The following is a 13746-nucleotide window of genomic DNA, read 5'->3' on the forward strand; positions in this document are numbered from 1 at the left end:
AAATTGAAATGTTTATTAAAAAATTGAAAATTTCAGTGTAATTTATGAAGGAAGCAAGAACTGCCAGAAAAATAAAAGGAATAGGGACTCAGAAACTCCCTGTATTAAACATTAGGAGGGCCTTGATCACATTCTGTTCAAATTATCAGTGGTACGCCTAAACTCAAGGGCTATGCACTAAGTGCAGAGCCTGCCAAAAATTACAAGCAGAGTTATCATGCACCCTTAAAAGCAACAAATGTGGTGCCTCATTCAAATATTGTGAACAAAGTGTAGTTGTGGTGCTTCTACGCTTATAGAAACTCTGTACACAGTGCAAAGACTGCCAAAAAATACAAGCATGGCCATTCACACACCCTTCAAGGCACCATCTGTAGTACCCCATTCAAATATTGTTAAAGTGTAGTTGTGGTAATTCTACATTAATAATAATAATAATCTTTATTTTTATATAGCGCCAACATATTCCGCAGTGCTTTACAGTTTTGCACACATTATCATCGCTGTCCCCGTTGGGGCTCACAATATAAATGCAAAGCTCTACACACATTGCAAAGACTGCCAAAAATTAAAAGCAGGGTCATCCATAGGCTCTTGAAGGCAACAACTAGAGGGCCTCATTAAAATAATAAGAAAGTGTAGTTGTAGCATTTCTACACTCATAAACACTCTGCACACAGTGAAAAGCCAGAAAAAAATGCTAAGCAAGGTCATCCACACCTTGAATTTATATTTGAGACAATGATGTTGTACTCCAACAGGTGAGAGGAAATCCTCTGTTATTATTTTATCGCATTAATACACTAGTGAGTGCCCTTGCCTTTCTCTTTACCATTATTTTTTAGGTTTTGTTTAGCTTTGTGTATCAATTACCAGTAATGGTCAGGGAATCTTATCTACCTCATGGATTGCTAAAATAAAGGGCCTAACTGTATTGAGTAGAGTGGAATGGCAGGTCATATGATTGTATGTAACTTAACCTCTTTAAAGAGCAGTTTCCACACCGGAGTAATCTCAACTTCAATAGCATTGAGTCCACAAATAATTCTCCTAGAAGATGAGATACATGAAAATAATATGTAATTAGTTTTAATCGAATATAAAAAAATGAACAAAAAATTACGGTGAATTGACTTTATTCATTATATAATAACTCAAATAGTCTACTTAACATAATTGACTTTAGCATGTTCAGTGGTGCAGCCTCTTTCCCCACCTTGAAATAAAGTGTTATCAGTGACAACCATTTCAGGGACTAAGCTAGTTCAAGCTCTACTGAGCGTGAGTCATTTATCAATAATGACTTACTGTATGTTCAGTATTATCTTGTCATTGTGCAATATTCTTTTTAATGCATAGTTACAGTACGCTCCCTCACTGGCTCTGATGAAAAGTCTTGAGCCCACAAGAGAGTGCATTGTAAGTAGATAACCAGACGAGCAGGAAAAATAGAGACAAGCCCCACTCCTGAAAGTGACAGTGCTGTCGGGGCTGGGATAGCTCCTGCTTTTCCTGCTCACTGTTTATCTCCTTACAATGTGCACTAAAATTGTGGTCTCTTGCTAACTCATCACTTCTCGTCAAAGCAGGTGAGGGAGTGCACTGTCATTTTACATTGAAAAAAGTATTACACAATTACAAGATTTTACTGAGTAGAAGTCAGAACTGACAACCTACACATGCTCAGTAGAGCAGGAACTAGCTCAGTCCCTGAAATGGACATCAATGATGGTCCTTTGTTCCAGTGTGGGGATAGATGCTGCAGCAGTGACTGTAACTTCTACCACCTGATGACGTCTAATTTGAGTATCACATCATACACTGGGGATTCTCAAATGAAGCATCATCAAACAGGAGATAGGTAAAAAATAAAGTAGATAGAATAAAGAGGAAATAGTAGCAACTTTTGAATTAAAGTATATTAGAAAAGAGATTGGATTATTAAAATAAATAGATAGACATTTAAGATTAAATCATTGCTATTTTTGGACCTTCCCTTTAATGGAATAATCCAGGAAGCTGCCTATAATTTAACAGTGTCTCAATTGGGATTGGTGGTGAAGTGGACAGGTCATGGTAATGCCAGTAGTCACTATGCTTTATGTGTGTAGTATGTGTCCTATGCATCTGTAATTATTGTTAATTGTGTGACATACATGTCAATGGCGCTTGCACAGCAATCATCATATATGTGAGTGGTGCATGTGCATTATACATCCTGAATATAGGTGTCACATGTGTCTTGGGTTTAATGTGAGGATAATGTATGAATTTGCAGAATTGGTATAACTGGTCAGTGGTGCATTCTGCTCTATGTGTGTGTTCCGTGTACCAGAGGCACATGTGGCATATCCCTTCCAGTGTCACTGATAGTTCTCTATGAGGATGTAACAGATTTAACATACAGGAGAACACTACATATTGAAGTCATTTACATGTGGTCAGTCATAAGTTGATGATTGGACTGGAACATACGGAAACAGAAGTTCCATAAGTTCCAAATATAAGCCGATATAGAGACATTGGTTTCATTTACATTTACACGCATTTGAAAAAATCACATCCCATTGGAAGGTGTGTAAATCACATTTTCTGTTGACATAGAGCGTAGCCACCCAAAAGCACAGAACTCACCTGTTTTTTTTGTCCTAACTAAAAACAGTATCCCAAATTCATCAAAGTGTTTTTCTGATGACACAGCATTTTATCTTAATTAACCATGTGCCTATTTTCAGTAATCCAGGAGGAATAGAATTATTATCTATATGTTAACTTTTGAATGTATGTGTGTATGTGCTTCTTACTTGTTGGTCAAGAAAATACAGACTTTTGTTCTTATAAGCCTGTAACATTGACTTGTAAGTTGATATTTGATGTAACATATTGTGCTGTTACCCTAAAAGACTAGATGTGCAGGATATTTGAACAATGATGTTTGCTGATATAGTGTAAGTTGATTACACTTTGTCCAGCTAGTTTGTCGACATGCAAAACAGAAGAAGGAAAAACTATGCAAATAGATTAGATAATGAAATTATGTGAGTTGATCTCATCACCACCCCCACCACCTTAGCTCTGAATGCTGGCTTGAAGGACAGTTGTTAACTATAAAAAGAAGATATATATTCCTTTGTAAAAGATATGTCAATAGACAGAGATATACCTCCAGATACCCAGACAGCCAAGAGATCCAGAGATCCAATGAACCAGAAACTCTTTACAGTACAGTAGCCAAGACATCATGACTCCATCATGAGGGACACAGATTTGACATTCTACAGGATGCCAGTGTGATACCCCAGGCTGTTGTCACAGTGGCATTGCTTTCCTCATGGGGAGAGTAATGTCATGCTTGGAAGTGATGAAAGATCTCTTTTATCAGGTAATCACTTACACACAACATGTTCACACTCCAGGTCAGAAGGGGGAGCTCTGAATCCGGATTAAGGGGAACTTCCCTGATATATATTCTGGCTGCAGGGGAAGTGAGTGAGCAGTCTGTCAGGAGGACAAGAAGAGAGCAGTCAGTCAGTGAGTTTCAGAAAGACTGAAGGCGCCATGTAGCCAGAGTTGCTACAGCACCTGGTGAAAGAGAACTGAGAAGGAAAGGACAGTTTGTAGAAAGTGTGCAGAGAGCAAAGCACAGGAGAGTGACATCTGGGGAAGGATAGCCGTGAATGTGCAACCTCCCTGGCTTAGCGCAGATTCCGGTAGCCGGAAGATCAAGGTTGTGTCAGACTCCAAGAGGCACAGCCGAAACTGGCAGGACAGTTGGATTATAAATACCTGTCTGCCTTGATACACAGGAGGCACAGTGGCATATAGAGCCCGGGCTGTGATAGAGGCTCGAGTCACCTGTCATACAGGTTTGTGTCCTAACCTATATGGGGGACACAGAAGAACTGTGAGGACCTTAACAGAAGCCATAGGCAGCAAGGGACTACAACAACACCATGCTTTGAGGAAGGCTTTCATCTCCACCTGGTAAAGGGGACTCTGGATTCGCTTCCAAGCCGGCCAGTCCCTGTCTGTACCTGTGATCTGGTGTCCTGGACTACGGTTGCCTGAAGCTACAGTAAACCAGGTAAAGAGACTGTAAGCCTGTGTCCTCCGTTCCTTACTGCACCATGCACCATCCTCATCTATGCACCAGGAGCCCTGGGGAACTAGTTCACCTGTGGGAAGTTATACCATCTTAGCTGCCATAACATCACCCCAGAAGACCCCTTTAAGCAGCGTCGGTCCCCTCTGAAGGAATACCACAGGTGGCGTCACGAACACAAACTTTATTCACAAATACCCCTTAAAGATCTTTCCCTTTATTTGGGCGCCCAGGGCTACAGACCGGGTCGCAGCCACCATGACATCCTCTTTAAGTACTGGACCCGGTACCGAGTACCCCACGGCCCTGGCGGGCGACTCACCAGTTTAGGGGACCACGGCCCAGCTAAAAGAATACAGATCATAGACCATTGCTAAACCATGGATATGTTTGGGCTAGCCAGGATTTGGACCCACCGGTCACCTGAGCCCCATAGATACGTTTGGGAAAGCCAGAAATGGGACTCACTGGTGACATGGCTCCATGTTCGAAGAAGATGTTCGAAGAAGCCAGGTTGTGACTATCCGGTCATCTGGCCTTGTACCTCAGTGGACTGTTAGCTTCCTAAGCATTTATTATACACCAGCTGTCATCCAAAATCTACAAAAAATAGTCTGCCTCGTTCCCAATTTCAAAGGGTTAAAAGAATTGTATCGGATAAGAGTTTACTTGAAACTCGCCTTAATGAGATGTCCGACAAATTTAGAGATAGGAAGTATCCTGAACAACTCTTGATCACCGAGAAACTGAGAGCCCTTGAAACTACACCCTCCCGTACCACATTAGTTAAACCCGAACGCATTCCTTTTATACATACCCACTACCCGATAATGCCTAAACCCTACAACATCATTAATAAACACTGGCCACTTCTCCATAGGTCATACCCCGACATCGATTTCAAAAACCTGACCGGCACATCCAAACATAGACTAAGTGTGAACAGGTGCTGAACCTAGAGTTGCCAACTCATATATAGTTAACTAAATAAGGCAGCACACTGCAGCGCTAGAACATACAAACTTGAAAAATGAAATTTGAACTGCATTAGTGCACTAGAAATATTAAAAATGAGAGCTTTTAGCACATAAAAATGGCCAATTTTATGTGTACCAGGTAGCCCCTTTACGGCATCTCTCTTATACCAGGTCCTACACTTGCCTTACCTCGCTGAGAATAAACGTCTCCATCTGAATGGGTACATGTGAAACCTCTTACTAGACCAGAATTCTCTCTCTCTGTGGAGGGGTATCGGACCTGCTGTAATTAAAACACCTGTGGCTAGGAGGCGGAGTGCACGATCAGAAGGCTAGAGAATACATTTCAAAAACCTGACTGGCACATCCAAACATAGACTCAGTGTGAACAGGTGCTGAACCTAGAGTTGCCAACTCGTATATAGTTAAGTAAATAAGGCAGCACACTGCAGCGCTAGAACATACAAACTTGAAAAACGAAATTTGAACTGCATTACTGCACTAGAAATATGAAAAATGAGAGCTTTTAGCGCATAAAAATGGCCAATTTTATGTGTACATGGTAGCCCCTTTACGGTATCTCTCTTATACCAGGTCCTACACTTGCCTTACCTCGCTGAGAATAAACGTCTCCATCTGAATGGGTACATGTGAAACCTCTTACAAGACCAAAATTCTCTCTCTCTGTGGAGGGGTATCGGACCTGCTGTAATTAAAACACCTGTGGCTAGGAGGCGGAGTGCACGATCAGAAGGCTAAAGAATACATTTCAAAAACCTGACCGGCACATCCAAACATAGACTCAGTGTGAACAGGTGCTGAACCTAGAGTTGCCAACTCGTATATAGTTAAGTAAATAAGGCAGCACACTGCAGCGCTAGAACATACAAACTTGAAAAACGAAATTTGAACTGCATTACTGCACTAGAAATATGAAAAATGAGAGCTTTTAGCACATAAAAATGGCCAATTTTATGTGTACCTGGTAGCCCCTTTACGGCATCTCTCTTATACCAGGTCCTACACTTGCCTTACCTCGCTGAGAATAAACGTCTCCACCTGAATGGGTTCATGTTAAACCTCTTACTAGACCAAAATTCTCTCTCTCTGTGGAGGGGTATCGAACCTGCTGTAATTAAAACACCTGTGGCTAGGAGGCGGAGTGCACGATCAGAAGGCTAGAGAATACATTTCAAAAACCTGACCGGCACATCCCAACATAGACTCAGTGTGAACAGGTGCTGAACCTAGAGTTGCCAACTCGTATATAGTTAAGTAAATAAGGCAGCACACTGCAGCGCTAGAACATATAAACTTGAAAAATGAAATTTGAACTGCATTACTGCACTAGAAATATGAAAAATGAGAGCTTTTAGCGCATAAAAATGGCCAATTTTATGTGTACCTGGTAGCCCCTTTACGGCATCTCTCTTATACCAGGTCCTACACTTGCCTTACCTCGCTGAGAATAAACATCTCCATCTGAATGGGTACATGTGAAACCTCTTACTAGACCAAAATTCTCTCTCTCTGTGGAGGGGTATCGGACCTGCTGTAATTAAAACACCTGTGGCTAAGAGGCGGAGTGCACGATCAGAAGGCTAGAGAATACATTTCAAAAACCTGACAGGCACATCCAAACATAGACTCAGTGTGAACAGGTGCTGAACCTAGAGTTGCCAACTCGTATATAGTTAAGTAAATAAGGCAGCACACTGCAGCGCTAGAACATACAAACTTGAAAAATGAAATTTGAACTGCATTACTGCACTAGAAATATGAAAAATGAGAGCTTTTAGCGCATAAAAATGGCCAATTTTATGTGTACCTGGTAGCCCCGACATCGAAGCCTTCAAAAATCCAGCACTCATGTGCAAAAGAAAACCACCAAACCTTAGGGACCAATGGGTGAGGGCGGACATAGGTAGCCTAATGAAACAACCCAAACAGAGTCTAATTGGCTCAAAACGGGTTGGGACTTACCCATGTCTTAGTTGTGCATGTTGTTCAAACGTCATCAGAGGAGAGGATGTCATTCACCCCCACTCTGGTAAGAGGTATAAGACAGGGTTTTTTTACGTGCAAATCCAATTTTGTGGTATACCTGGTTAAATTCCCTTGCGGCCTTATTTATATAGGCCAAACAACACAACACGTTCGCGACCGCATATCCAGCCATAAATCTACAATCAGATGCAAAAAAACTTGGTTACCCATTCCAGAACACTTTGCAACAGCTAATCATTCAGTTTCACAACTGAGATTCCAGGTTGTGGAACAGGTTGAGAGACCAAGGAGAGGCCAACCACAACAGATTACTTAAAGAAAGGGAATCCTATTGGATACACACATTGCAAACCCTCACGCCAAAGGGACTCAACAGGGAGTTAGACTTATTAACTTAATACACAGGGTTGAACTGCCGTGTCTGTCATACTCTGTAATGTGATTCGTGATTTTGAAAATTGAACTGTTCTTTTATGTGGAAATCTACATGTAGAAAATGTATTTATGTATTTAGTAGTTGACGTATGTGGTCAAAATATCCTAGAGCTATTGCTTTGGTTCTAACCTTTCACTTATTCTTACAGACACACTGACCTGACTAAATATTCCTAACACCCGCCTTGGGTAAGTTATAGAAAGTTCCATCTCTCTTTTTTTCTATTTTTCTATTTTTATTTTTATTTTATTTTTATTTATTTATTTATTTTTATTTTTTTTGTCTTTGTTTTTGTTTTGGTTTGTGTTTTATTTTTCCTTTTTTTTTTTTCCTCTTATTTTTCATTTATCATTTTTTCTTATGGTTTTATTTCGCTCCATAAGTTTAGCACTCCCCTTCTCTTGTTTACGAAATTATTAGCTTTGGTACCCCTTTATAGACATAAATCTATATTTCTATTCCAATATGGACTACACTGGGGCTTATTCAGTTTTTTTTCATTACCCAGTATTTTATTTCCATTCTTTTCACACAGTCTATGTATATTGATTCCAATTTTTCCATTTTTATTGTTTATTATTATTATTATTTTTAATTTTTTTATTTTAATATTTATTTTTTCTATTTTTTCAATATATATTTCCTATGAGGTTTCACATTAGCAGTTTACCCAGGTGGACTCCCGACATACTCTGGGCCTTTTTTATAAGTATGAGCAGCATTATGTAGGCAACCCAGCCATTGCATCACATCTGACTCCTAGACACAATCCATGCAGCTCGCACTCTGCGCTCCACAGCTCGCCCTGACATGACCTCACTTTATGGCCAGCAGGCATTATAAATGGAGCTACAATGCTCACATTAGCCCACACACTTCCAGGAAGCCACACCAAGAGGAGGTTGGTAACTTGCCCACAATCTACATTTCCTTCCATACCACACAGACCTCATTTCTCCTTACTTAGGAACCCCCTTTTATCCCCCCTTTTTTCTACCTGCAGCCCTTTTTGGGAGCTAATTTCAAATTTTCAAACAGTATCAGCTACTCAGGTCAGTGCACTAGGTTTTCATCCACTTCATCCACTATATACCATTATACATTTAGTTCACCACTGGGCAACCTAGATTATTCATTTTGATCACACATACTCTCTCCACTATTGTGTCTCTGGTCCTAAATCTCGTGGTACAAAACCATCCATATACTGTGTATATCCACTGGCAAACCAGGGAAAGGACTTGCAGTGCATCTATTGTACCTTCAAAAAGATCCTTCACCTTAAGGGGACTCATGGAATTTTTATTAGTGATTACAGTTGTATATATAGTTGTAAATATTAATTTCACGCATTATGCTCTATGTACATAAACGCTAATTGTATTTTATGTTTACTTGCAGTTTGAGAAAGACCCGGAATTGGGTCGAAACTTCATTTTCTTATCCTGCTGTATGTGTACATATATTTGAATGTCAAACACATGTGAATAAATACACCACTTTGCAAGCTATAACCCGAGAGAGTGCGGCTGTTTTCTCGCTTATTTAACTGGTATTGGGTTCTTCCCAAGTACAGCCTGCACCACCTGATTTGCTGACTGTGCTCCATTCCCTTGAATTAGCTTCCTAAGCATGTCATTATCTCCTCTCTGTGCATGCTACAGGTGGGGTAGTCAGCCCTGAAGGCTCTGAAGTCACAAGCTGCTCTTATCCCGGCGAGTCAGGGAAGGTTAGACTCTGAAATTTGCACCATCTTGGGTGTTTTGCTGGGGCTATTCTATGTGTTATTTGTCCATTATGTGGTTCAATAAAGTATTGACACTCTGTTTTACTCTCAACCTGTGTTGTCTGACTAGCATTATCCCTATGGTAAAAGGAGATAGGGAATTCAGTGGGATGATCCCTAGTCCATATGGTTTCAGCTAGTTGACCAGGGCACCCGCTGACCCCTGTCCATTGTCTCCACAGTTTACAACATAAATGTGGTATAAAAACTTTTAAATCTGAACCTGAGCCAGGTTTACCATAGAAGGGTATGACTATGGCTGAAGGAAGTCGCCAGGTGTAACTTCAGGGCAGTCCCTGGACCTGCAGCAGCTGACCCACAGGTCAGAGCAGTTATGCAAAATACAGGAGAGGGAGACAGAGGTGTAGTCAGATAGTCAGAGGTTGGGGCACGCAGCAAGGGTTCACTATACAAAGACAGGTTCAGGAATGAAGAGGTCATACAGAAAAAGTAAACAAGCCTGGTCAGCAATAGGAAAGACTAGACAGGAAAATATACTGACTAAATGCTGGAGACAGACAGGAACCTAAGCTCAGGCAGGAAACAGGAGGAGGAGCAGCTTTGATATATTTGACATGACAGTTCTCCTCCTTATGCTCCTCCCTTACTTGGGTAGCCCAACGGAGAAATCTTTTCAAGAAGATGGGGACACGGATGTTGTTCGCAGGTTCCCAGTATCTCTCCTTTGGTCTGAAACCCTTCCAATGTGACAAGAGAAGGTGTTCCTCTGAACCTTTTTAGTATCCAGGATGTCCTTAACCTCAAAGATGTTTGATAGACCCTCAGGAACAGCAGTAGTTGAAATAGCATAGGGCTTCGGGAAGTGATTTAAGGCAACTGGCTTCAGGAGTGAGACGTGAAAGGAGTTTGGGATCCATAGATTCACAGGGAGTTGAAGATGCTATTTCACTGGATTAAGTTGCTTAAAGATTTTTTTTATAGATCAAGATACCGGGTGGTCGAACTTGTATGAAAGCACCTGTGAATATTCCTGGATGACAGCCAGACTTTATCTCCAGGATGATAATGAAATGTTGAAACTTTCTTCCTATTCAAGACATGGCCTTAAGGAGAGGAGCGTGTATCTGCCCAAGATCTGGAGGAAATTGCCATATGAGGCATCAGCTGCTGGGACCCTGGAGGAAGCACACATAGGAGAGGGCACTTGAGGATGCTGGTAGTATTCCATGAAGAATTGAGATGCTTTGGATGACTCCCCAACATGGTTGTAGGAAAACTCCACCCGTGAGAGGTATTGTACTCAGTCATCCTGACAGGTGGAGATAAAATATCTAAGGCAATTGTGGAGAATCTAATTAACCTGTTCTACTTGCCATTGGTCTGTGGATGGTATGCAGATGAAAAATCCTGCTGAACATTTAGCAACTTGCAAAGAGCTCATCAAAACTTTGAAATTAACTGAACTCCGCAATCAAAGATAATGTGGAGAGGAAGACCATGTAGACGAAACATATGCTGGAAGACCTGCATGGCAAGCTTGGGCACAGAGGGAAGACTGGCAATATGAATAAAGTGAGCCATCTCACAGAACCAATCCTTCATGACCCAGATGGTATTGTAACACTCAGAGTGAGGAAGATCTTTGATGAAGTTCATAGCATAGGCTGAAGGAGACCAGCAGGCTTGTTCCTAGGGGACTTGTTTCTGGTGTACTGTGAACAAGCAGTTACAAATCCCTGAATGTCCTTGGCCCATGAGGGCCAGCAGAAGTGACGGGCAATCATCCCAATAGATTTGCGTATTCCCACATGGCCGGCTAGCTTGGATTCTTGTCTCCAGTACAGAATTTTCCTCCTCCTAGAAGTAGGGACAAAGGTCTTACCCAGAGAAAAGTCTTTCATGAGGACAGGGGTTGCTTCCACCCTCCTGGCCAAGTCAATGATGTGCTCTGACTCTTCTACGGAATCCATCATGTCAAAAGATTGAGACAGGGCGTGCACTTTGACATTATTCACCACAGAACAAAAGTGCATCTCAAAGTCAAAATGAGTGAAGAAGAGTGCCCACATGGATTGCAGAGTGTTTAACCATTGGATGTACTGTAGAAAGTAGATGTCTCAATTCCTCGAGTGCCATCTTAATTGCCTGAAGCTGACGATTATCATTAGTATGGTTTCGCTTGGCCGGCAAAAACAGTTTAGAGAACAAACCACATGAGACAGCTCTTCTCTACAGGAGAACTGCCCAGCACCGACAGAGGATGCACCTACCTCCAAAAGAAACTAGAGATTACTCATGGAAAGAGTCACATGTCAAGAATGTAAAGAAGAAATAACAGACATCTAAATGGAATATAATACTGTATCGGACATGCTAGTGGTGCAATAGGAGTATTGAATGGGGACAAATCATCACAAAATATACAACAAATGGACAGGAAAAATGATCAAAGAAGTCCCAATTAATGAGGCGTTTATGAATTGGGGGCTTTATGTGTTGTTCCTTTCATGAGTACTGCTATGTCTCCGTGCCTCACTGAAGATGAACCACTACACTACACTTCTACCACATGTAAGTGTTTATCTGTTTGTGCATCTTTAGAGAATGATTGGAGTTTCCAAACTGTCTCAGCTAATTCCTTAATGTCTATACTCAGAGTTGTGTGCTTAATAGCTGGCCAAGGGTAAGAGGGCCCATATCCACTTCCAAAACAGGTGGAATTGTGCATTACGTTCAGCTAGTGGTCTGCAAGGGTCCATATATTGTTCTTGCTCAGGGGACCCATTCTCTCTGTGTTCGCCAGTGGTACACCATGTACATTCAGCATTGTGCTCCTTCATAACTTATAACAATTGCACCTGATGTGTACTTTACACTGTAAATGTTGCACTATGCCATAAATTGAAACTCAGGTAGTGCAAAAAGTGATCACGTGGCACATACTGAATACGGTATATCTGTTTCATTGGATCAGTGTATTGGAACCAAACTTCATACCTTAAGTTTTGTTCCTCTTTACTTAAACCTGTTCCAAATCTTAAGTGAATCTGCAAACATGAGTAAATATCTTCCAAAGTCCTAAAAAGAACAATAAAATAATGTAAACCTCATAGGAAGCGAGATCTTCTAAAGAGTATAAAAGAGAACAATAAAGACCAATCGAAAAGAGTTTTTCTATACTTTATCACATTTTTCTTGACTAGTTTAGGAAGCATTTAGTGGTGCTAGTGTGCACTGGTATCAGTGTCAAATAACTATAAACTAATACATATACAGATTTTAAACCTATATATGAATAGATCCATTTTTTCTAGCACATTAACGTGACTATGGATGTTGGATCTCTATCACAATGTTCTGTGTTCAGAGAAATTTGTCTGCACATATGCTGCTCCCTCCATTATAGTGTATAGGAGAGATGAAAACAGCTCAGTAAGTTTGCTGCCTAGACTAGTGAGCCCACAATTCACTGTTCTAAAGCATCTGTCTGATAAACAGGGGAGTGACAGAGATGATATCCAAGGACTGACAGCTATCTATCACTAGTCCTAGTAGATAAAAATAATCAAACACACCATTATTTTTATGTTGTATTTAAATAGCAAGGAAAAAATTGAAAATATCTTGAATATGTTTCTGTAGTTTGCAATGTATAAAATCTGATCATAGAAAATCAAGTCAATCCTGTTAGAATTCATTATTGTTTCCACATACCCAGCTTTTTGGAAGCGTTTCTCTTGATGTAGCCAGACATACTTGATTTTCTGCACCCAAATGCATCTAATCTGTAATGACAAAGGTATATAATATTACAATGCAACACAATGGAGAAAATGCTAATATACCGTATATACTCGAGTATAAGCCGAGATTTTCAGCCCAAAATTTTGGGCTGAAAGTGCCCCTCTCGGCTTATACTCGAGTCAAGGTGGGTGGCAGGGTCGGCGGGTGAGGGGGTGAGGGCGCTGAGGCATACTTACCTAGTCCCAGTGATCCTCGCGCTGTCCCTGCCGTCCCACGGTCTTCTGTGCTGCAGCTTCTTCCCCTCTTCAGCAGTCACGTGGGACCGCTCATTACAGAAATGAATAAGCGGCTCCACCTCCCATAGGGGTGGAGCCGCCTATTCATTCCTCTAATCAGCGGTGCCGGTGACCGCTGATAGAGAAATAAGCTGCGGCACCGAAGACCAGGCAGAGGGACAGCGCGAGGATCGCCAGGACTAGGTAAGTATAGCATATTCACCTTCCTCGTTCCAGCCGCCGGGCGTCGCTCCATCATCCCGGCCGGCGCCTCCATCTTCCCGGCGTCTGCGCTCTGACTGTTCAGGCAGAGGGCGCGATGACGCATATAGTGTGCGCGGCGCCCTCTGCCTGATCAGTCAGAGCAGAGACGCCAGGAAGATGGAGGCGCCGGAACGAGACGCCGGGAGCTGCAATCAAGGGAGGTGAGTATGTGTTTTTTTTTTTTATTGCAGCAG

At 41.5% G+C, this 13746-nt stretch overlaps 1 protein-coding gene across 2 annotated transcripts in view; it reads right to left on the reverse strand.

The window, feature by feature from the left end:
- LOC138638126 (probable cation-transporting ATPase 13A4) overlaps nt 1-13746 on the reverse strand; it is a 355111-nt gene that overhangs the window by 261263 nt on the left and 80102 nt on the right. For both annotated transcript variants that reach the window (XM_069727157.1, XM_069727156.1), the window contains exons 4-6: nt 12984-13054; nt 12267-12347; nt 981-1050 (exon numbers count right to left, since the gene is read on the reverse strand). In XM_069727157.1, coding sequence (XP_069583258.1) covers nt 981-1050; nt 12267-12347; nt 12984-13054 — 222 coding nt within the window. The remainder of the gene's footprint in view (nt 1-980; nt 1051-12266; nt 12348-12983; nt 13055-13746) is intronic.

Source organism: Ranitomeya imitator, chromosome 5 (genome assembly GCF_032444005.1).
Source record: "Ranitomeya imitator isolate aRanImi1 chromosome 5, aRanImi1.pri, whole genome shotgun sequence".
In the NCBI taxonomy this organism is placed as follows: domain Eukaryota; kingdom Metazoa; phylum Chordata; class Amphibia; order Anura; family Dendrobatidae; genus Ranitomeya; species Ranitomeya imitator.